This window comes from Sodiomyces alcalophilus, assembly GCF_042370955.1.
Source record: "Sodiomyces alcalophilus JCM 7366 unplaced genomic scaffold ACRALscaffold_6, whole genome shotgun sequence".
Lineage (NCBI taxonomy): Eukaryota > Fungi > Ascomycota > Sordariomycetes > Glomerellales > Plectosphaerellaceae > Sodiomyces > Sodiomyces alcalophilus.
Window position 1 is genome coordinate 1,231,182 of NW_027263537.1, and position 21,440 is coordinate 1,252,621.

At 57.1% G+C, this 21,440-nt stretch overlaps 10 protein-coding genes across 10 annotated transcripts; 7 read left to right on the top strand and 3 right to left on the bottom strand.

Annotated features, from left to right (window-relative positions):
* The first annotated feature begins 1,297 nt into the window (after positions 1 to 1,297).
* ACRALDRAFT_1081388 (uncharacterized protein) lies at positions 1,298 to 2,588 on the top strand. Its single transcript, XM_071019151.1, has 2 exons — positions 1,298 to 1,897; positions 1,979 to 2,588. Exons 1-2 carry the CDS (start codon positions 1,616 to 1,618, stop codon positions 2,309 to 2,311), a joined length of 615 nt encoding a protein of 204 aa, XP_070873316.1. The 5' UTR covers positions 1,298 to 1,615; the 3' UTR covers positions 2,312 to 2,588.
* A 784-nt stretch (positions 2,589 to 3,372) lies between these two features.
* ACRALDRAFT_1076073 (uncharacterized protein) lies at positions 3,373 to 4,881 on the top strand. The gene is made up of 2 exons (XM_071018466.1): positions 3,373 to 4,067; positions 4,136 to 4,881. The coding sequence occupies exons 1-2, from the start codon at positions 3,647 to 3,649 to the stop codon at positions 4,732 to 4,734; spliced, it is 1,020 nt and encodes a 339-aa protein (XP_070873317.1). The 5' UTR covers positions 3,373 to 3,646; the 3' UTR covers positions 4,735 to 4,881.
* A 597-nt stretch (positions 4,882 to 5,478) lies between these two features.
* Positions 5,479 to 7,052, top strand: ACRALDRAFT_2069793 (uncharacterized protein; the record flags this gene model as incomplete). Its single annotated transcript, XM_071022146.1, has 2 exons — positions 5,479 to 5,612; positions 5,687 to 7,052. Coding segments are annotated over 2 exons (1,500 nt in total), but the record flags the coding sequence as incomplete, so codon positions are not given.
* Positions 7,053 to 7,905: 853 nt separating this feature from the next.
* On the bottom strand, positions 7,906 to 9,138 carry ACRALDRAFT_2028747 (uncharacterized protein; the record flags this gene model as incomplete). The annotated part of the gene is made up of 3 exons (XM_071020553.1): positions 7,906 to 8,595; positions 8,662 to 8,887; positions 8,969 to 9,138. The coding sequence occupies 3 exons, from the start codon at positions 9,136 to 9,138 to the stop codon at positions 7,906 to 7,908; spliced, it is 1,086 nt and encodes a 361-aa protein (XP_070873319.1).
* A 464-nt stretch (positions 9,139 to 9,602) lies between these two features.
* Positions 9,603 to 10,886, top strand: ACRALDRAFT_209707 (uncharacterized protein; the record flags this gene model as incomplete). The annotated part of the gene is made up of 1 exon (XM_071022812.1): positions 9,603 to 10,886. One exon carries the CDS (start codon positions 9,603 to 9,605, stop codon positions 10,884 to 10,886), a length of 1,284 nt encoding a protein of 427 aa, XP_070873320.1.
* A 47-nt stretch (positions 10,887 to 10,933) lies between these two features.
* On the top strand, positions 10,934 to 11,880 carry ACRALDRAFT_209708 (uncharacterized protein; the record flags this gene model as incomplete). Its single annotated transcript, XM_071022814.1, has 5 exons — positions 10,934 to 10,964; positions 11,016 to 11,088; positions 11,126 to 11,342; positions 11,372 to 11,439; positions 11,478 to 11,880. 5 exons carry the CDS (start codon positions 10,934 to 10,936, stop codon positions 11,878 to 11,880), a joined length of 792 nt encoding a protein of 263 aa, XP_070873321.1.
* A 51-nt stretch (positions 11,881 to 11,931) lies between these two features.
* Positions 11,932 to 13,480, bottom strand: ACRALDRAFT_1063181 (uncharacterized protein). Its single transcript, XM_071016747.1, has one exon. The coding sequence runs from the start codon at positions 13,050 to 13,052 to the stop codon at positions 12,381 to 12,383; it is 672 nt and encodes a 223-aa protein (XP_070873322.1). The 5' UTR covers positions 13,053 to 13,480; the 3' UTR covers positions 11,932 to 12,380.
* Positions 13,481 to 14,141: 661 nt separating this feature from the next.
* On the top strand, positions 14,142 to 15,443 carry ACRALDRAFT_2036249 (uncharacterized protein). Its single transcript, XM_071020796.1, has 3 exons — positions 14,142 to 14,341; positions 14,417 to 14,662; positions 14,769 to 15,443. Exons 1-3 carry the CDS (start codon positions 14,329 to 14,331, stop codon positions 15,248 to 15,250), a joined length of 741 nt encoding a protein of 246 aa, XP_070873323.1. The 5' UTR covers positions 14,142 to 14,328; the 3' UTR covers positions 15,251 to 15,443.
* Positions 15,444 to 15,888: 445 nt separating this feature from the next.
* ACRALDRAFT_2028751 (uncharacterized protein) lies at positions 15,889 to 19,134 on the bottom strand (the record flags this gene model as incomplete). Its single annotated transcript, XM_071020554.1, has 4 exons — positions 15,889 to 16,722; positions 16,787 to 17,732; positions 17,805 to 18,647; positions 18,788 to 19,134. 4 exons carry the CDS (start codon positions 19,132 to 19,134, stop codon positions 15,889 to 15,891), a joined length of 2,970 nt encoding a protein of 989 aa, XP_070873324.1.
* A 7-nt stretch (positions 19,135 to 19,141) lies between these two features.
* Positions 19,142 to 19,897, top strand: ACRALDRAFT_2036250 (uncharacterized protein). Its single transcript, XM_071020797.1, has 2 exons — positions 19,142 to 19,243; positions 19,399 to 19,897. The coding sequence occupies exon 2, from the start codon at positions 19,615 to 19,617 to the stop codon at positions 19,786 to 19,788; it is 174 nt and encodes a 57-aa protein (XP_070873325.1). The 5' UTR covers positions 19,142 to 19,243; positions 19,399 to 19,614; the 3' UTR covers positions 19,789 to 19,897.
* The last annotated feature ends 1,543 nt before the right edge of the window (positions 19,898 to 21,440 follow it).

Sequence of the window (21,440 nt, forward strand, 5' to 3'; positions counted from 1 at the left end):
CTTATGCCGCGCTGATTCAGGGAATGGATCCCAGCGAACTGGGATTGAACCTGAACTCTCCAGAGTACGTTTAGCGTCTACTTCCCTTTGGCCTGCGATGGATGCGCTTGCTGACTCCTGACAAGGCTCATCTCCGCACAAATATACTCTCTCTTCGACGACACTGCTCCCCGACCAGCCGTGCCCAATTTCCGGTTGCCGGACTGCTACCGGGTAAACAACGTCCAACCGATAGAGACCAAAATCCAGAGCTTCAATGAGGAGACTCTTTTCTGGATCTTCTACAGCTGTCCGCAGGACATCAAGCAGCAACTTGCCGCTTTTGAATTGTTGGTGTTTCACTCTTACACGAGAACGAGTCGAGCACGTGTGCTGATACGAGTTGATCACAGACATTCCCGGAACTGGCGGTGGCATAAGAAACTTCACGTTTGGCTCACCAAGGACGACTTGATGACTCCGCAAACCATCAGCCCAACACATGAGCAAGGCTACTACATCATTTGGGATATCCGGAACTGGCGGAAAGAGCGGGTATGTTTGAATCGTCCCATGGACTCTTGCGTTTTGTTTTGACTTTGTCCATTTGTTTGACTTTCGTCTACTGACACTGTTCACAGAGAGAACTGACCCTCCACTATGAGGATCTCGAGACGTCACTAGGACGGCCACCTGCGGCGTAAGCTGACGGAGCTAGCGGTGGGGGTTCATTAGTCGCAGCTATGGATTTGTGAGACGTTGGGGAGCTTGTACCTTTTGCCTTTTTCTTTCGCCTCTTTGGGATCCCGGTTCTGTCTCATTCAGGAGTTACCATGACAGTGGCTGCAAGGAATAGACATTGTCGCTTTAGGGTGAAGCTGATCCGGTCAGGGGGATAGGCAACTGCTATGGGCAATCCCGGTCCGGGTGGAGGTGTTGGGATTGATTCACTCATCTGAATTGACTTGGCTTCTGGGCCATGCCAGAAACTATCCGCAGGCTTTTGTGCTTCTCTTGTAGGGGTTGTTGTGATGTTCCTCCCGAATGGCGTTCGAGACATGCAAGAGTGGAGGTAACAGTAACTCGACATAAGTGTCGAGCCGATGTACCTAACTACGCACACCTATAACGTGGTCTTGTAAGTACATTGTCGACAGTTTTGTCTCGTCACTGTACCTTGGTACCTTGGTGCCAGGTTGATGCGTAATACACGTGTACTGTACTGCCGTGGTGGTCAGTGCTCAGCGCCGCCGACCCGGCCCACCCATCTCGCCATCAGGTGCCTACTCAAACGGAATACCGGGACACAACGCCCATCAAGCCGTGACGAGCATAGGGATTCTTTACCAATTCACGGTCTCTGAAACTCCTAGAATCCTTAGAACACAATCTCTTGCCCTTCGACCACGATCACCCGTCATATTTTACGTTTCCTCTGAACGGTATCCCACTCTTTTGTCGAGCAAACAGCAGCACCGGCGCACACGTGGCCACCCAACGACACCCCGATCTTTCGTTCGCCACGGGATCCCTCTTTTCACCGTCCACATACGCAGGGACTGGATTCCCAGCCTCTCTAAACAATTAGGAAGCGAAATCTGAAGTTTCAGCACGTGTGAGAACGACCGGCAGCGAAATGGCGAACCAAGACGCAAGCCAGCAAATATCCCTCCCTTACCTTTTCGTGCTCGTTGTCCTGGCAGGCGCCATCCTCCGGTTCCTCTTCTTCTCCAGCAACCCGTCTCCGCCGCCGCGCAACAATCCGCTCAATGTTCTCCGCAGCCGCGAGGCGGCCGTCGAGCACATCCAGCAGATGTTCCCGCAGGCCGACCGGCGGGCCATCTTGTGGGATCTCCAGAGGAACGGCGGCAGTGTGCAGGCGACGACTGAACGAATCCTAGCCGGACGCTTGGAGACGGTAAGCGTGATAAACTTGTGATTTTTGAAGCATTGGTTAGATGGTGGGAGCTGACTGTCTTGTTCTTCTGCGCGAATATAGCCCCCGGTCACCTTCCAGCCGCCACCCCCGCTTGGCGGGAACAACAGCCGCGCGACGCCGACGTCGACGGCCGCCGCGAAACAATCCGGGAAACCGTCCCAGCCCGACCTGATCACGCGGTATAAACTGCACGACAAACTGAAGGGTGCCGACTCATCGGAAGGGGATGAGGACAGGAAGGGCAAAGGATGGTCTGCCGACCGGGATGAGAGGCAGGCGTCTCTGAGGAGGAGGCGGGACGAGATGATTCTCCAGGCGAGGAAGAGGATGGAGGACAAGATTGCGGCGGAGAAGGCTGCGGCTGCGGCTGCGGGGGATAAGGGTGGCAGCTGAGGGACGGGCTCGGAATGGGTCTGGGTCTCGATTGCAGGCGGGTTTTCCCGGGGGGACAGCAGTATGTGGACTTCCACGGACGCCGGGAGACGGGCTAGACGTGGCGGGGGTTGCCTTTTTTTTTTTCCCCTGCCTCGAGCGGCTGTACCGGACGGTTTGAACAGGGTCGAAGCGGTGTCCGGCGCAGCAAGCATGTTTGGAGATTGAATACGTGTCTAGAATACTGAGCACAGCGCATCTAAAACATGATTGTCATCGCGTTTAGTCCCAGTCGTCGTCCAACTACACGAGTACGAAGTACCTATGGCTGGCCGCCTGGACCTACACTGCACCGTCGATGCCGACTTGACGGGACTAGATGACGGCCAGGCGACTGCTTGCCTACGCCTGGGTTTTTCATTCTACCAAGGCAACGAGCAATCCGAGTAGATGGCCAAGGACTATTCTGTACAGAGGAACTAAGTTTACACTGACGGATTACGTGCATAGATCGCACCGTCGGACGATATCAGCCTCTGGTTAGAACTGAGTCTATGACACCCAGTCCCTCGAACTGGACTATGGAGAGAGGCCGGTCTAGATGATCAGGATCCTCATTGTCGGAAGAAACCGAGGTAATCAATGATAAGAGGTTGAAGGGCTCGCGCGCTCATTCTATCACCCTCGCCTATTTCGGCGTGGCAAAAGAAAAAGAGACTTGGCCACCGGGAATATTCGTACACTCGGTAGTGCTTTGGTTGCTGGTCTACACCGTACGTCTATACCGAGTCTCGATTTTCTTCTTCCGATCCACCCTACGACTCATAGGATTCACGCAGTCGTGTCGGTCCATGTCATTGGTTATCAATCAATTCCATGCAAAGCTGTTTCGACCAATAATGGGCCAATAACCTTATTCGTCCCGATATCGTATCAGTACTTAGGTACTTAGGTACTTTCTTAGGTACCTTCTGCCCCGCCTATCACCAGTCCCTTCACTTTCACATGCTAGGACGGACAATGGTGCCATCGAATTCCCTGATCCCGGCTTCTTGGACGCTGTTCTTGTCACCGGGTGCCTTCATCGGTCGGGTCACGTACTCCGTACCTATTAATAGTTAATACCTCTGATATGTTGACATTTTCTTTCCCTTTATTTCCCTTCTATGTGTTGTTGATCTGCTAGGCACATTATTCTCGTCTCGACTTCCTCTGACGGCATCATCATACTAAACTCACGCTCTACACCGACCGTTCTGCATGGATCAGAACAGTCTGTGACATTCCTAATTCCACGCTATCGAGGCTTTCATCTCCTGACGGCCGGGTTCGACCGAACTTGCCTATAGCTCCAATATGGCGTCTTTGCTCCAATGGGCACCCGTCTTGGAGGACAGCCAACTAGAGCAACCCAAGCTGACCTCGACCGTCATCTCCATGTTGCCCACTGTGCTACAATCGCGACTCCCTCCTTCGAGATCCGTCCGCAAGACGGCCAGTATGCAGAGACTCGAGTGCAAGACGGGCATGCGTACGCCGCCACAGCCCGAAAGTCCGGGTCATTCATCTTCCAGTTCGATATCCGGCATCGAATATACGCATCTAAGACCGTCCGCAACCTTGGGCCCCCATACTCCAATCGATCAGATCAGCCTCGCCGGCAGCAGCTCGACTCCGCCACCGTCCTATCCTCCCACGCCGCCTATGATAGAGGAACCTGTGGCCCAAAGTCGCCTAGATCCGTCTTCGGGTATTCAATGGCGATATGCGCAGCAAGGTAGGATCAATCGTCCCGTTCATCATGGAAAAAAGCAAATTCCGTCGCTGACCATCCCCCCACCGTAGGCCTCTACCTAATATCCGGTTCGCAAGAGACAGCCAGACAGCCGATGGGCCGATCGAGCGCCGCGTTCGAGCGAAAAGCCTTTCTCGACGGTGTCGAATACGTCATGAAAGCTCTCCCCGACGACCTCACCGAACACGAATGTGATCGCCTGCGCGCGTCGACGCCGTCCTGCCTTTTAGTCGGCACCGATGCCGCGGATCAGCAGCACTTCTCTTCATCATACGGACACGCCAGGCCAAGTACGGGGCAGGGGAACCAGCCCAAGTCTCTGCTCCACCGCCTGGTACAGACGGTGGTGCTTCACATGTTCATCCTCGCGCACCTGGCGCTGCCGTACATCGTGCTTCTCCTGCGGCTGGTCGCGCGGGTGGAGCGGGAGTACAAGGTCTCGGCGAACGTCGCGCGGGCTGGTGTGGGGTTCGCCAATGCGCTCGGTAGCCAGGGCGTGCGGGTGACGGGTACCATATGCGGCCTGGGGGACGGCAGAGTCGGGCAGGTCCTTGCGGACGGGGTCGCTTGGGCGCTGGAGGGGTTCACGGCGGGCTTGACGGACGGTGTTGCGGAGGGCCTGGCTGTGACGGGAATGAAGAGGCCATGACGGATGGATTTAATACGAGGTAGCCGCAGTGATTTGGGATGAATAGCATGGAGTCTGGATAGATGGAACTTTATAGCGATCCTCACGGGAAAGTCGTCTTTATGATACCTCTTGTGTTGCCATGGTGCTGAATTGCCTTCTATTCGTATCTCCGTCTCGCGTCAGGTTGGCCCGTGCTCAGTACGGGTCTGAATAAAGTACCTAGGTACCCGTACCCAAATTTGGTACGTCTACAAGTACACGGGTACTCCGAGTTTCCAAAAATGACTGGACCTCAGGAGGAATAAAGTGGAACCAATCTTGTTCCGATAAGGAGGGAAAAAATCGTTATCTGAAGGCGATGGAGATTCTTCTCATCGATTTCCTCATCCATCCCATCACGACTTGTCTCTACCCTCCACTCTCTACACCTACCCCTTGGACTCTTATTTTCTCTCGTTTTACGTTTCTTGTCTCTCATACCTCTTATTTAATCAGTCTTCCTTCACCGAGTCGATTATGTTCAGACAAAGTCTGAAGCGATGCGCGCACTTGCGCGTCGCGACAGCCGCTCCTCTCGTCACCCGCCAACACCTCTCCCTTTATTCCGTCCGCTCGTCCAGGCCTGCGCTACAGACAACAACAAAGTTGAAAAGTCTATTTGTCCGACGGCACTCTGAAGCCGCCGAGGTTTCCACTTCGGAACAGGTGGAACAGGCGGAGCAGGCTGAACAGGCCGCTCCGGTCGAAACTCCCTCCAACCCTACCCGCTTCGCTGAATTGGATGCGCTGGGCGTCCACCCGAACCTGGTAAAGTCCATCACCCAGGGCATGGGCTACGAAACCTTATCCCCTGTTCAATCCAAAACTATAGTGCAGGCATTGAACGGAACAGATCTGTAAGTTCACCGACGCCCGTTCCCGCTCTCCTTGCCCTCTGTTTTTCGACGCCCCGTTCTAACCCCCATCCTAGAGTCGCCCAGGCCAAGACCGGCACTGGAAAGACTTTGGCTTTCCTCATGCCCGTGCTGCAGAGAATGCTACAAGAAGACCCGTCGCTTGCCACCAGGAAAGCACGCTACAACGCCCGCTCCGATGACATTCGCGGTATCGTCCTGTCTCCAACACGCGAGCTTGCCGAGCAGATCGCCGTCGAGGCGGAGAAGCTAGTGGCAGGTACTGGACTGGTCGTGCAGAGAGCCGTGGGCGGTACACAAAAAGGTCTCATGCTGGAACGGACTAGGAGGCAAGGCTGTCACTTGCTTGTGGCCACCCCCGGTCGGTTGAACGACCTCCTCGAGGACCCGCGCAGCGGCATCCGCGCTCCGAACCTGGCCGCCATCGTCCTTGACGAAGCCGACCGAATGCTCGACGTCGGCTTCCAGAGGGAACTGCAGGAGATTGTGGATAAGCTTCCCGACGTTCGGGAGAAGCCTCGACAGACCCTGCTCTTCTCGGCCACCATTCCCAAGGACGTCGTCCAGCTCGCCCGCCAGTGGGTGAGACCCGACAACTTCGACTTTATCCAGACCATCTCGCAGGGCGACGCGCCAACCCACGAGAAGGTCCAGCAACACATCGTGCCGTGTCGGGGCTGGGGCAACGTGCTCCCGGCTCTATACGAAGTACTGGGGAAGGAGATTGAGAGCGCCCAGCAGCCCGGCGGACAGCCGTTCAAGGCCATGGTCTTCCTCCCTTCCCTGGCGATAGTCGATCTCGTCGCCGAAACATACCACGACGGCTTCCGATCAGCATACGGCGTCCCCGGCCTCCGCATCCATTCCAAGTTGACCCAGTCCCAGCGCACCAGAGCGGCCGAGAAGTTCCGTAACATGAAGACCGGCATTCTCTTCTCCTCCGACGTCACGGCGCGAGGCATGGATTTCCCCAACGTCACCCATGTCATCCAAGTCGGAGCTCCTCCCGACCGAGAGCAGTACATCCACAGGCTCGGCCGCACGGGTCGCCAAGACAAGACCGGCCAGGGATGGCTCATCCTCAGCCAGGTCGACATTCCCGTCTGCCGCTCTGACCTCCGCGGGCTGCCCATCGTGCCCAACCGGGAGATCGAGTCGGCCGAGGCCGAGCTCGGCGTCGACCCGGCCGAGCGTCTCCAGGTCGTCAACACCACCATGGACATTCTCAAGGACGTACCCCGGAGCGCCCTGAGCGCGGCGTACATGTCCCTCTTTGCCCGCGTCAACCGGTCCAACGCCGAGGACCGCGCCCTCGAGCTGCGGGAATGGTTCGTCGACGGCCTGGGACTGGAGAACACTCCGGCCATGAGGAAGAGCGTCGCTCAAAAGCTGGGCCTGGGCAATGTCCGGGGCCTCAACATTGGGTACGACGATTTCAGCGGTGGAGACCGAGACCGGCCCCGCGACCGCGACCGTTCCGATACCCGCTTCGGTCGTGATGATCGGCGCTTTGGCGGAAGAGACTCTCACCGGTCCCGGGACCCCTTTGCCGCTCTCATCTCCGAGGGCCGCCAGTCCGGAGGCCGAGGCTATGGGGGCGACCGGGGTGGCAGGGGCGACAGGGGCTACGGAGGTGGCAGGGGAGACAGGAGCTACGGCGGCGACAGGGGTGACAGGGGCGACAGGGGACGCCGCCGCCACCACGAAGAGTCTGCGTTTTAGACCCATGGTGAGAGACGTTCGGCGGTGGGTGTAAAGTAATACTTGGTTTTTGTAATGGGTTCGGTTTGTGGCTACCGACCTCCCTGATACCACCGCACTATCCCCCTTCATTCATATGTACCATAGATGGCAAGAACGGCGTCAACGGTGGGACGGAGTCACAGGAGAGTTCATGTCGATTTTACCTCTCTGGAATCACTTATTCGAGGCCTTCGAGTAGATACTGTCGAGGGTGGGGAGATGGATGATGATGAGTGGCGGGTCCTGCTGTACATTAGGTGTAGAAAAAAATGTATTTATATTGTATGATCTCCAGGGACCGGACCTCGATATGGATATAAAACGCCAGGTTCATCATGGTAGCCGCTCTTCTCCCGAACCCCCCTACATTCTGAACTCCTTTTGGACGCCAGCCTGGGGAAACAAACGAACAACCGGGCATGATTCTTTCCCCAGAGTGAGGTCCCATGCACTTCTCTTTCTTTCTTTTCTTCCGTCCAAGCCCAAGGTCAGCTTCCAGTTACCCCATCCATACATGCCATATACGCGTTGCTCATGGCCCGCGCAAAAGCATGTTGGCATCCCACAATAACACCCTCTCGTCCCACCCCACGCTGGCAACCCAGCCGCCAGCGCCAAACAGACACCAATCCACGCCGGTGGCGAACTCTGTATGGCGGTTCATGACGCCGAGCTGGGCCCCCACGGCCGGCGGGGCGCCGCCACCGACACCGGGTCCACCGGGTCCGTCTGTCAAGGCGGCGCCCGGGTCATCCCACAACCGCACCGTCATGTCGTAGCTGGCGCTGAGCAGGACGTTGGAGGCGTGGGGGCTCCAGACCAGGCGACGGACGGCGTAGTCGTGGCCCGGGAGGATGGAGACGGGCCCGGCGGCGGGGCTGCGGATGTCAAAGGTGCGAATGACGCGGTCGACGCCGCCGGTGGCGATGACGGTGTCGCGGTACTTGTTCCAGTCGTGGGTGAGCACCTCGGCGGGCTGGGAGGGGTGCATGGCCTGGGGTAACGGGGCGGCGGGCGAGACGGTGGCCGGGCCGCCGTGGACGGGGATGGAGGTGGTGAGGTGGTATTTCGCGGAGGCTGGGGTGCGGAGGTCGAAGATGCGGATGTGGGAGTCGGAGGAGACGGCGGAGATGATGGACGGGTTGGAGGGTTGGAAGGCGGTGCTGTAGGCGCAGGAGCCGATGGGGAGGGTGCGGAGGGAGTGTTGTCTCGTGGGGGACCACTAGATGCGCCCGCGCGTTAGGTTTTGGTATTTTCTTTGGGCACTCCTGAAGACAGCGCGACGTACAAGCTTGACAGAGCCATCCCATGAGCTCGAGAGGAATGTGTCTTTGGTGATGGGGTTCCAGCACACGGAGAAGGTTTCCCTCTTGTGCTCGTGGAAGTTCATGACGGGAAAGTCCCGCACGCCAATGTCGAAGAGTTTGATGGAGCCATCGCCGCATGCGACTATGAGTTGGTTCTCGTTGATCTCGGACCACGCGAGGTCGTACTGCGCATCGTTGGTGTCGAAGCTACAACTCGATGTAAGCGGGGGTTGTCGAAGGAAGGGTTTTTCCAAGCTTGCGCACAGTCGTCAAGCTCTCGCTACTTACGTCTGCTCGACCTGGATCCCCTGCGAGGTGAGACCCAAGGCAAAGACGCGGCCATTGCCGACGATGCCAAAGTTGGCTGACGAAGCGACTGCGATGCGCGAGTCGTGGTAGGGAGAGTATTTGACGGCGTAGGGGTTGTAGCCCTGCGTACGAAACTCTAGCATCGACATGGTCGCGTCGCTGCTGGCAGCCCTCTCGAGCTTGTGCAGGGGGGTGGGTGTCAGGGCGGGGTCAGGCACTGGGTCGTGATGGTGATGGTCACCGAGGAGGGAATGGCGGGCAGCTTGAGCTGTTGTGTTGGTACCCGGGGCCACGGCTTCAGGCCTGTGATGTCACTTGTGAAGTTCCGAGCGGACCTCGGCAGCCGATGCCCCGCTGCCCCGCCCTGTCTCGGTGCCCCACGATATTCAGGTACAAGTACTTCGTACGTCTTGGGTCACGTGACCCCGCGCCTTCTTCGTGTGGTAATTAGTGTATCGATCGCTTTGAGTTCCCCTCCGCCCGCCTTCACCATCACGTCAGAGGAAGATGTGTCTGTCCTTGGTCTTTAGGCCGCATTATCCAAGCAAATATGGGAAATTATTCTTTCGACATGACTGACGCCTTATAACCTCTACCCTTCTTCCTGCCAGCCATGGATTCGTTTCTGCTACGCAAAAAGAGGAAACTCAGTCCGCAGGCGGACGACCTCCACGACGACGATGAGCCAACCGAAGTGAAACTTGCTCTTCTGTCATCTCTGCACCCTTCAATCGATCAGGAGACCCTCCTAGAATCCCTTCTGGCGCATGATGGCTCAGTGTCCGAGGCTTCACTCGCCCTCAAGTCGTCAGACCGTGTCAAGAAGCTCCGAGGAGGTATGGGCGCCCAAATCTCCCTGAAGCACTTTGCGACAGTTTCCCAGGAGCACAACGGCGGCGGTGCTTCACAGCCTCAGAAAAAGAAGCTCTTGTCGCGGAAAGGGGCGACTTTGCACCTCTATGACCCCGCAGACGTGGCAGAGCATACTCCCTGTACCATCATCCACGACTTCCTTCCCCGTCAAGAAGCCAACGATCTCCTCAAGGAACTTCTGGCCGAGGCCGAATCTTTCGAAAAGCACACCTTCAAGCTCTTCGACAACGTGGTTTCCAGCCCCCACACATCGGGTTTCTACGTGGAAAGCTACGAAGAAACGGTGGCCCAGAAGGCAGACTACCTTTACAACGGCGCCAGACTCTCCGACGTCCGCCGCCTCACACCCCAGCTGGCAAAAGTCAAGCCCAAGGTTCAAGAGGCCGTGAACGCCGAGATACAAAACAGGATCAAGACGCGGTACCCCGGCGGCAGGAAGCTCAAGCACCAGTCTCCCGGCCCCTGGGTGCCCAACGCCGCCTTCGTCAACTGCTACGACGGACCGCAGGAAAGCGTCGGGTGGCACAGCGACCAGATGACCTACCTCGGGCCGCGCGCCGTCATCGGCTCCATCTCGCTCGGCGTGACGCGCGAGTTCCGCGTCCGCAGGATCGTCCCCCGGGAGACCGACACCAGCGCACCCGAGGACGCGGACGCGGCGGGCCAAATCGCCATCCACCTGCCGCACAACTCGCTCCTCGTCATGCATGCCGAGATGCAGGAAGAGTGGAAGCACTGCATCGCGGCCGCCCAGTCCATTGACCCGCACCCCGTCTCGGGGAATCGACGCATCAACATCACGTACCGGGATTACCGAGCGAGCATGCATCCGCGCCACACGCCGAGGTGCGAATGCGGTATCCCCGGCGTTCTCCGGGTGGCCCAGAGGAAGAAGGAGAATTTTGGAAAGTATTTCTGGATGTGCCACGCCGGAAACGTCCCGGGAAAGGAGGGCTGTTCCTTCTTCCAGTGGGCGCGCTTTGACGATGACGGGAATCCTATCTACACCACCAAGCCCACCTAAATGTCTGGATGGTGTTTTGCCTTTTCGCCCTTGGGACACGACACGAAATGGAAGAACTGGATATTCATTCCACGCACGGTCCTCGGGGCCATTTGCTTATAGCCAGGCCAATGGGTCCACAGGGGTCAGCCTCCTTTCCGTTGGTGAGAGGAACACCTCATTTATTGCAAAACGTCTTGCCCATGAATATGGACCTCGGCGTGTTAGTCGATGACTTGGGTGTTAACGTGTTGGACAAGGAGGCGAGACGGGCTGCCACTTCTCCCACCCGACCCGCTCGAGGTGCTGCAGCTGCACTCTCCCTGGTCGATAGACCTGCTGACTAGGGCAGCTGGACAGTCCTGCCATGCGCTGGTGAACAACTTGCCGCCTATGGATGGTCAGTTGAGGACCGGAGTAGGTCGGGCGTGCATAAGAGGGTGGGATGGGAGCGCCGTCGAAGCTATCTCTGGCACCGTCAGTGAATGGGGTTGCCCCTGGTCTAGCGCTTGGAGCGACCGAGTCCGGCCTCCCACACGCACGTTTTTTTCGACCCAGAAACCATTTATCCAGAGTTCGGATCATATAGGCCGGGGAATGGATGAGTTTGAGGGACCGAGGCGAGCACACAAACTGGAATAGAGCCAACGGGCACTACAAGCACACATCAACTGCGACCTTTATGGACTCGGACAAGATATCAGTCAAAGAACGAGAAACACGTCGTCGTGGAGCCATCAACCCTCTGCATCTCACTCTCACTCTCACCATCGCCATCGCCCTCGTTCTAAATCACCGAGCTGGGTCCCTGGGATGGGTCAAAGAATTGACGAGGAATGTTTATTCTCATGGAAGCTCCTTTCCACCTCCTTCTTTGGCCCTTATGCCCCTTCACCCTGTTCTCCACGAAATCATTTTTGAATCACGACAGACACGCAGGCAGGCCGGCACAAAGTCGTATGTGTCAAGGATCGGCCTCCGAGTGCCGTCAAACCCCATGTCTTACATCCTATAAGGAGATACCAGGACAGTACAAAATATTTACTACATCACGGAAAAGAAGCATCCGCCGGTCGTACTTATAACGTACCTTTGGAGGTGTGCATTGCCAAAAGCTCCTGGGTATCCAATTGTTCATGAACTACCTAATTCGTCTCTGAAATGAGTAAACAGAAAACATGGCAAAAATGGGAAGAGATGACGGCATCATGGCGAGAGAAGGCTGTCGAGAATAGGTCTGGGTTCTTCTCTAGGTTGTAATCGTTCCTCCGTTGTCGCGAATTCCGATTTGAACACACTTCCTTCCAGGAGATGACAGAAAGGGTATGCGTTGGTTGGGTTCGAATCAAAAACAAGACGTCGCTCAAAGCAGCAAACAGGATACACGCTCCACATACACACCAACAGAATCGCCGCATGCACGAACGCGCAAGAATTTCGGACAAGGCCTGTAGTTTTCCATCAAGCAGAAGAGGAAAAGAAAGGAGAAAAGGGAGAAAAGTGCTTCATGTATCCCTAATGGTCGCCGTAGCTACTGTGTCGACTATGTCGCCTGCTCCTCGGCGGGGTATTCTCCTCAATGACGACGACCTCATCGTCGTCGTCAATAATGCGCGGGGGCGGCCGGCTGACGGATCTCGTCCGCGTACTCATCATCTCGGGCTCGGGCGCGTCGACGATGATGGGAGCCGGGCCCCTGCCGCCGCTGCTCCGCACGCGCGTCGTCTGGGTCGACACGACGCGCGCGCGCCCTCCAGAGCGCCGACGCGAGGAAGGGCGGTGGTGGTGGTGGTGATGGTGGCGGGGCCGATGGCGACGCGACCTGTGAACCGACGATGGGGGAGGAGAGCTGTACTCGGTGCGGGTCTCGACGGCGGGGGCGAACCCGTGGGCGCACATGTATACCAGCCAGATGAGGAGGAGGAAGCCGAGGACGGAGCCGAGGACGATCCCGGCCACGGCGCCTGGGTGGAGATCGCCGATGCCGGTGTAGGTGGCGGGAATGATGAGGGTCGTTTCGGGTTCCTGTCGTGGAACCACGGGGTTGCCTTGGCGGGGTTGGGAGGGGGTCGCGAACTGGGGTGCGGGGGGAGGTAGGTCGGCGGGCGGCGCGGGGAGGGGGAGGAGGAGGCGGTCGAGGATGTCGAGAGAGAGCTGGCGACGGGACAGCGCGTTGAATGGAGGCATGATGGTCGGCTTGGTGGGTTTGCACAGGGAAAGCCAAGTTCGTTGAGGTGGGGAGCTTTTGCTTCGGCCGCGCGGATGTGATTCGCAAGATTCGTGCAGTCGGTTGATGTGAGGCGTGAATAATGCCACTACCGATTTCGAAAACGATGATTCTATTCTCCGAATTCGCGCCGACAAAACTTGGGGTTCGAGGTTCGCAGTGTTGAGGTTGGAACAAGGACAGAGATGCGCTCGCGATTCCCTGCTGCGTACTTTTCGGAGGAACGACGTCGTACCCCTTATTCGACCCCAGAAGAATTGCCTATGCAATTGGGTGAAAAGGATCACGATGCATTGGAGCTAGTCGAAATCGAGCGTCGTTCCAGACGAGGATCAGGGCATCGCAGCCTTGAGTGTGACGGTTGAGGCGGAGGTGGGATACGAAGCTCTGTACATGGAGACAATAACGAGACGGGCTGGATGACGAACAGTAAGCGCCCAGCTCCACGGTAACCGGAACTCGGTTATACTATAGTCCGTCCAGTACATTGACCGCCTTACTCCACTATCCGTGACGTCCTCCGTAAGTATACCTACAAGTACAACTACAACAACTATTATATACTGAGTACCATTTACGGAGAGCTTTGCCATTGCTGCTCCCCGGCGCCGATACACCGGAAGCAGTCCCACGGGCAGACTCCTACGTTAGGGCTGTGCATCACCAGATCCCCGGTTGCTGTTCCGGGGCTGGATCGGTTCATTCGGTCCAAGTCCACTCGACTGGGCCGTCTAGTGTGACCGGCGGAGTGAATTCAGCACTTCCGTCTACTTCGTACACTGGGTACCTAGGTAATTACACTACAGTAGTGTACAGTACCTGTCACTGAATCTATCACGTGCTGGATGTTGCGGATTGACAGGCAACGTGGGGCCGGGTCCATGACATCACGTTTAGCATCCGGTACTTGGTCAAGTCGGTCCAGCCCGCCAAATCTCTATGTACTTCATAATGTCAGCGCGTCAGAGTCTAGGTACCCGCCGTGTCTGATAGTGAGACGACTTCCCGCTCGTGTTAGTGTCGATAGTGAGAAGTGAGAATGCATGTGATATGACGTTCAGATATTCACCAAAATAATCCAATTCCTCGATACACCTCGATATCATCTTCCTCCCTCTCCTCTTCCTCTGTGCTCGTACCACCAACCTCCCAGAACATTGTAACACACCAGCCTGATTGGATTTTCCCGCTCCCTTTTCCTCTCGCATCCCTCAGCTTGTCGAAGCCAACGTCGCCATGGAGAACCCAGGTCAGTATCACCACACCCATGGCCCCCTTTGGGGACCCGACGCCCCGCCCCTCGTTGCTGACCACGTCCTTCCAGCCAAGGAGATCGTGCCCATCGTCAAGTCCCTCAGCGAGGGCACTCCCGCCGACCAGGAACGCGCCATCAACGCCTACTACCTCCCCGAGGCATCCTTTGTCCACAACCTATGCCGCGTGCCCTCCTTCAGCCCGCGCCGGGTGCCCTTTATCGACCTGGAAATCGGCTCGCGGTGGTTCGTCCTCATGATCTACCGCTGGTACCGCATCCTCAGCCCCCGTATCGATCTCCGCGTCAACTCGGTCGGTGCGTCCACTCCCACTGCCACCATTCCGTGCTGTCCACTCAAGAAACACCCCCTTCCCTTCCCTTCCCTTCCCTTCCCCGAGATCCCTAGTTAACAGTAATCCAGTCCACGACGAAAAGACGAACCTCCTTTACCTCCACATTAGCCAAGTCTTCACCTTCTTCTTCTTCCCCATCTACCACGCCAACGTCAACCTGGTCTCCCTCCTCCGCCTGGAGAAGCGCAACCTCTCGCCCCAGGGCGGCGCCGCCCCTCCCCCCGAACCCGCCACCATCACCACAGACGACGCCCCCCACGACAGCTACGCCGCCGTCGCCTCCACCACCCCCGCCGCCGACGAGGCCAACGGCGTCATCAACATGGACGAAGACGGCCGGCCCACCCACTACTTCATCGCCTCCCAGGAGGACTTTTACCAGCCCACCGACCTCCTCAAGTTCGTCGCCCCCTTCTACGGCGCTCCGCTGTACGCCGCCTGGCAGCTCCTCGCTACCCTCCTCAGCGTTGTCGGGGCCCTGGTCTTCGGCCCCATGTGGTGGTTCTGGGCCCCTGTGTCCCGGACCAAGGGTGGGAAGAAGCAAGCTTGAGGGGGGAAGATAACTACCGGGCTTTGGCCCCAACCACCGGGATGGTGTTGATTTGCTTCTCGTTTGTGAAATCTCGTGTCTATGTTAAAAATATCGATACTGTATCTTGTCGATTATTGGGATGGGAAAAAAAGTTGTAATGAATAGGAGACACCGATCTGGAGTCTGGAAATGATATGTTAATCGGCCTTTTCTCTTTTCTTTTCGGCTTCGAGCGAATTTCCACAGCTCATCGTCCGAGAGGTGACTTCTGCTCCGCCAGGCCAAATCAAATACTATCGCCGTATAAAGGGGGAAAGTAGTTCAGACTGGCCCTCCTCTTCATCAAGGGTCTCCCGACCGACCAGAACTATGTCTTCAGTTATGTATGTGGTTAAAAGACCTGGGACAAGAAGAATGTTAATATTCAACCCATTGCCTTCAGACCCGATGATATATAGTCGCATCCTTCTCTCCATTTTGGTCCGTGGATCATCCACGCTGCGTCGTCCATGCGTCGTCCATATCATACCATCGTATACTCGTCATACAATCCATTGAACGGACCCGCTGAACTGTGGCGTGGCAGATAGACCGACTCTTCGAGAACTAAAGTCCATATTCGTTTTGTCATGGCGACGGTGCGAAGCAGTTTGCATTTACGCTCCTCCAGCGCCGCCACCCCCATTTTGTTGCGGCTGCTGGCTGCCGAAAAAGTACCCGCCAAAAATATTAATCTGCTGATCGTCGCTAAAATCGTGGTGCATGTTGTCCCAGTTCGTGCCAAACCCGAAATCGTACTGCTGCTGTCCAAAGTCGCCGCCGCCTGCCCCGGCACCAGAGTCCTCTTGGCCCACGGGCTGCAGGCTCTGGAAGAAATCCTGCATCTGGCTGTCGTCGTAGTCCCAGTTGGCCTTGCCGGCACTGTCGCCAGAGCTGTACGGCCCCTGCTGGCCGAGGAAGGCGCTCGGGGTTCCCGCTTCCGCCGTGGTCTGGCTCTGCCGGAAGAGGCCCGGGGATGCCATCATGGCGGGATCGAGTCCCGCAGCACCCGAAGGGCTGGACAGGCCTTGCTGCCGCGAAGCGACCATGGCGTATGGATCGGATTTGAACGTCTTAGAATGCGCCAAGGTTGGAGACGCGCCTGGAAGGTCTCCACCACTAGCCGAGAGGCCCGGAGAAGAGAGGCCTTCGGACCCCGGAAAGTCCATTCGGAACGGGGCCTGGTGCGAGGAATGTGGTTGCCTCCCCCAAGAGAGGCCAGCCAAAGGTGAGCCGTCGCCGCTGCCAGAGCTCCAGTCAATCCTGCCCTCTCGCGAGGTTTTCCTCGGGGGGACGGCGCCGAAACCCCCGGTCGAATTGGCCATTTTGATGGTCGCCTTGGCCGTGCGGTCGAAAGCATCGTGGCATGTCTCGGCCGGCGGGCATTTATCGATCAGGTCTGTGAATACGGACTTGGCGGCCAGAACAGTAAAATCAACCTCATCCATCGTCTAGAACCTTCGTGTTAGCACGATCAATGAGCGGTTTGTGTATTCAAACATGCGAGCTACCCACCAGGCGGCTGCGGACGATGGGCGAATGCCAGATAGCATAAAGATATGATATGCCCGCCATGAAGAGGTGGTGGGTAGAGAGGTACGTGTAGCTGACGAGTCCGCTGAGGTGAAGCTGCCTGTAAATCCGCAGTATCTTCTGCCCCGCCTCGGCGACTTTGAGATATATCCTGTCTTCGTCTTCGCGCAGTTCGGCCTGGAAAGACGCTGGGCTGTTGACTTCTGTCGAAGTGTTATACTCGCCTTCGAACATGGCAGGGACACTCAGGCTCTGTCTGTACAGCAGAATGATGGCCTGCCAGTAGTTGAGCTCGAGAAACTCCGTCGCAAAGGCCGCACCCGTTTCCTCCTTGGAAGGGGCGGAATTCCTCCATCGGTATAGCCTCTTGTCGATGTCGATCCTCCACGAGCGGAACGACTCGAAGCTGACCAGGAACGGCGAGGGCAAGTGCGCGCGCCAATCCGGGCTGGTCGAATTCGGCCCGGCGGCGCGAGCCACTTGCGTCTGATTGTACTGCAGGACCTGCAGGATCTCCGACTGTAGCAACCGCAGCTTGAAGTAATGATGTGCCACCTTCTTGTAGCTCGGCTCCTCGGCGACGCCGGCCGGGAGCCCGACGAAGCCCGTCGGCGTGATGTACTTGTCGTCCAGCAGCGAGGGGAACTCGGTGGTGATGACCTGGTCGCTGATGCCGAACGGCCGGCCGACGCAAGTGCTGACCAGGCGATCGAACGAGTAGGTGCACCACCACAAGCGTCGCCTCATGTCACGGATGACCAGTCTCTTGCCTCTTTCGCGCATCTGCATCTCCCTCGACTCTTTCCTCTCTTTGCTCTCGGGCTCGTCGGTCGGCGGAAAATGGGAGACTGGTGTCTCGAGATCGTGACCGTCCTCGCGATGCAGGCCTAGATCGACGGCCAATCGGACAGCAACGCCAATTATATACCTGTCGTGGCCGAGGATTGGATATCAGCTCCCCCAGAAGAGTAAAGAAAATCCGTAGCCATGTCAAACTCACCAGAGGCCGGGAGGCACAGGCCGAAGCAAGGCCAGGTTCGCGAGCAGCAGGACAGCCTGCAGGGCCTCCAGCCCACCGCCGCTAGAACCAAGACAAGCCTCGAGGTGCATTATGGCGCTCGCATGATATTCCTCGGGTTGTGCCTGGCCGAACTTGTTGCTGTCTACGGGGTTCCTGGGCCCACCGGTTCCCGAGCCTTCAGACTTGACGGGCTCGCCGACGATGACGCCGCAGCCGATCGCAAAGACCATGTTCAGCATATAGAGCTCCCGCCCGCCACGAACGGCGCCTTTCGTCGCATAGGCCTGTTCGAACATTTGCATGAATTCCCCCCGGTGCAGGATGGGAATCTGGGGATTCGCATGCTCGAAATATAATGTCACGAGCTTCAAGGCGACGGATTTCTCGGGGAACGGCGCTGGTCGAATCGTGGGCTTGGTATGCAGTCCGAAGAATGAATCGCGCATGGTGGTCTTGCCTGACCCTCGGTCAGGGGCCCCGTTGCTATCCGAGACTGAGTACTGGACAGCGGCGAAGACGACGCGGTTGAACGAGACACCGGATGCGGAGGCAAGCGACCGCGGCTTGGACGGGCCGACGACGTCGGGCACCCCCTTCGTCTTGTTGAGTTCCGGCCGATGAGCCCGAGATGGCCCCTTGGACGGGTCATGTCCTTCCACGTTGTCTGGTTGCATGGGGAAGCCGGTTTCGGCAATCGATCTCTTCGGTTCGCTTCCAGGCCTAGAGCACGGCTCGAGATCTTCGGCTGGCGGGAAAGGAATGTCGTTGGTGCTTAGTAGGGCCTCGAGCTGCTCAACTCGGGTTTCCAGGTAGTACACGTAGCTTGAACCGCTGTCAGTACACGCAAAAGAACAAAACAATACGGCCGTGTCTTCCGACCAAGCACGAGAAGGAGAATTTTCACAAATAACCAAGCTCAAACTCGCGCTTGTCTGAAGTCGAGATATGCCTGTCATACGCACCTCCGAGGTATCACCTTTTTGGTGATTGGATCGTACCCCACGCAAGCGACACCAACCTTTGCGCAACTGGCGCAAGCAGGGAGCTTCTGATCGCAGCGGTTCTTGCGCAGGCGGCACCTATTACACGCACTCACATTGCGAAACGTGCTGGTCTGGTGGGTAACCGAGCCGGCACCGCCAGTCTTTGCACCCTTATTCTCCAAACGGACGGGGCCGCCGCCATTTTGGTCGGCGACCGGACTCTGTTCCTTACCAGTGGAAGTCGGTGACACATCGTCTTCGTCGTGGGACTGGCGCGGCCTCTTGGACGGCCTAAGCGTCGGGGAAGGTGGCGAGTGTGCAGACATGGCGGCAAGCGGCTGTCGACGGCTGCCGTCTTGAAGTCTGGTGTTGGCCGAACATACGCAAGGATAGGGAGGAGCTCGAAAGCTGACACAAGGGCCCAATTCTGGAAGACTATTCACGGCGATGTTAGCTGCTCTGTAGATGGTCTATCGTAAGGAGAACGGTGGTCGCAGTGGAAAAGAGAACGAGGGGCATAACTGGCGATTGGGGCGCGATAGCACGAGTGAGACGTGGACACGAGAAGACAAGTGGCACAGGATACGTACACTGGAACAGGATCGCCGAACGAGTCCCCTATAGTAGACCCCTATTACAACTATTTATCTGACCTCGATATGACCCAGGGCGACTCGGCTCGCAACATTGGTATAAGGGGGAAGACAACGGAAGTGACAGAACTTCCAGCTGGAGCATCGGAGCCCTGAAGTCGGAACTGGAGTCGCGAGAAGATTGGGGCAATAGAATCGCTGCCAGGCCCGCGAATGAGTGCCACTGGTGACTATCACGAATCAGGGCGCATGGGCGTAGAAGCCTCGACAGCCGCCGAGTGGTTTTCGCGTCTATTGGCACGGCTTCGGGATAGCTTCGAGAGTGGAATTGGTGGACGAGGCGGTTGGGATCAACGTAGGCGAGCGTCGACCGAGTCAGATGGGTGAAATTCTAAAGGGAGCGCATGTCTCTCTGGACGATTGAGGCCGTATCCTACTAAAAGTGTGCTCGCAAAGGGCCTCTTGAGAATGGAATAGATGAGGCGGCATTATCTCGTCGAAGCAACGATACAGCGGAGGACGTGGTTGTGGGGTTGGTGGCTTGCAGTTACCGTTGCTTCATCCTATCCCCGACGTCGGATTGGATGGGTATGATTAGTAATTGATATTGATAAGATGTGGGTTCCCTATCTTATCAAACCGTTATCAGTGTCATATTATATAATCTTGAAGTACCCAGGTGGCTTAGTCATACAGCTATGGCGGCTCGAGACTCACTCCATCTCTCAATGGTCGTCTTCTTGGCATTTTGTGTTGCTTCTCATTCCACCCTCTCGTCAACGGCAGCGAGAAACCAGAAATGCGCGTCGCCGAAGCATCGACGGGCATCCATCTAGGAGAATATATTCAATCTGATTACTGAATGCCCAACCGACCGCAAGGGATGGCAAAAACTCCTGTGGGATGTACGAAGTAGGAAGGTGGACGAGACTCCCATAGTCGACGGATCCTCAGCCTACCCGCCTCCTTGCGCTTCACACACGGCCCATTCATCCCAGGGTGAGGACCCCGGCCACGACGAATACCCGAAGATAATGCGGCAGTGGTGGTTGGGGGGCCTCAAGACAGAGACAGGTTGGGATCGTCGGATCACAAGACGAATAGGAACATGGGCCACAACAGGGCAGGCCCGGGCGGCTGACGAAGATCAGCAAAGGATCAGAGAGGATCAACAATCCAATTCTCAGGGGGAAACCCTGGGAATCCAAATTCCCATCCGCGGTCTATGCCTTTCACCGCCTGAGGTCCGCGTGGTCTTTTCTGAAACCCCCACCATGGACATCTCAGAACGTCACCACGCACCACGTCAACTCCCAATCCAAACAGAGATTTCCGCCCAGCGCCCAGCGCCCAGACGCCCAGGACCCGCCCCACGTACATAACAATCCCGACTTTTATACTTCAAATGACCGTTTCTGTTGCAACTAGAGGGCCCAGAGAAGTTCTGTGCAGGCTGGGAGGGACGGCGCAACCCCCGGGCTCCAGGAGCCCCAAGAGTTAGAATGGGGAAAAATACACGAATTCCCCTTCAAAAGATCCCTCCCCTCCTCGAACCTGGAGCCAAATTCGCGCAGCGCCCCGGCTACGCTCACCGCTCTTTATTCATCCTCTCAACCCTCTCAGCGCTCATCATACACCCCCTTTCAACCACTCTCCACCCGCTCTCCTCTTCCGTCGGGACACGGCATACCGGCAACGCAGCTAAGCTGACGAGGCCTTACCCCTCCCTCTCTACTTGCGCCGAGGGACTGGAACAGATGACCGCAGACCCGCTATTTGCCATGAAACTCCCAAAAGCTGACATGCTGTGCCACTGTCGATGCGCCGCATATGTGCGAATACAACGTACATGTCGTAACATGTCGCGGGTGGACTGCCGGCGCGCCATCCACGGCTGATGGCATGAACAACTGAGCCACCGGGACCCGATCCGATCCCAAGCAAACATCCCAACTGGGTCCCCTCATCCCGGGAACGATGTGCTTCGTACCACAGTGCGGTGATGATGAGGAGCCCTGTTCTCGCCCAATCTAGTGCGA

Coding starts and splice junctions, on each gene's coding strand:
- ACRALDRAFT_2036250 (XM_071020797.1), top strand. CDS start 19,615: ATGAGTGCCACTGGTGACTATCACGAATCAGGGCGCATGGGCGTAGAA.
- ACRALDRAFT_1081388 (XM_071019151.1), top strand. CDS start 1,616: ATGGCGAACCAAGACGCAAGCCAGCAAATATCCCTCCCTTACCTTTTC. Junction 1,898..1,978: donor TAGCCGGACGCTTGGAGACG/GTAAGCGTGATA, acceptor GCGCGAATATAG/CCCCCGGTCACCTTCCAGCC.
- ACRALDRAFT_1063181 (XM_071016747.1), bottom strand. CDS start 13,052: ATGCCTCCATTCAACGCGCTGTCCCGTCGCCAGCTCTCTCTCGACATC.
- ACRALDRAFT_2036249 (XM_071020796.1), top strand. Junction 14,663..14,768: donor TCTCCGCGTCAACTCGGTCG/GTGCGTCCACTC, acceptor ACAGTAATCCAG/TCCACGACGAAAAGACGAAC.
- ACRALDRAFT_1076073 (XM_071018466.1), top strand. CDS start 3,647: ATGGCGTCTTTGCTCCAATGGGCACCCGTCTTGGAGGACAGCCAACTA. Junction 4,068..4,135: donor ATGGCGATATGCGCAGCAAG/GTAGGATCAATC, acceptor CCCCCACCGTAG/GCCTCTACCTAATATCCGGT.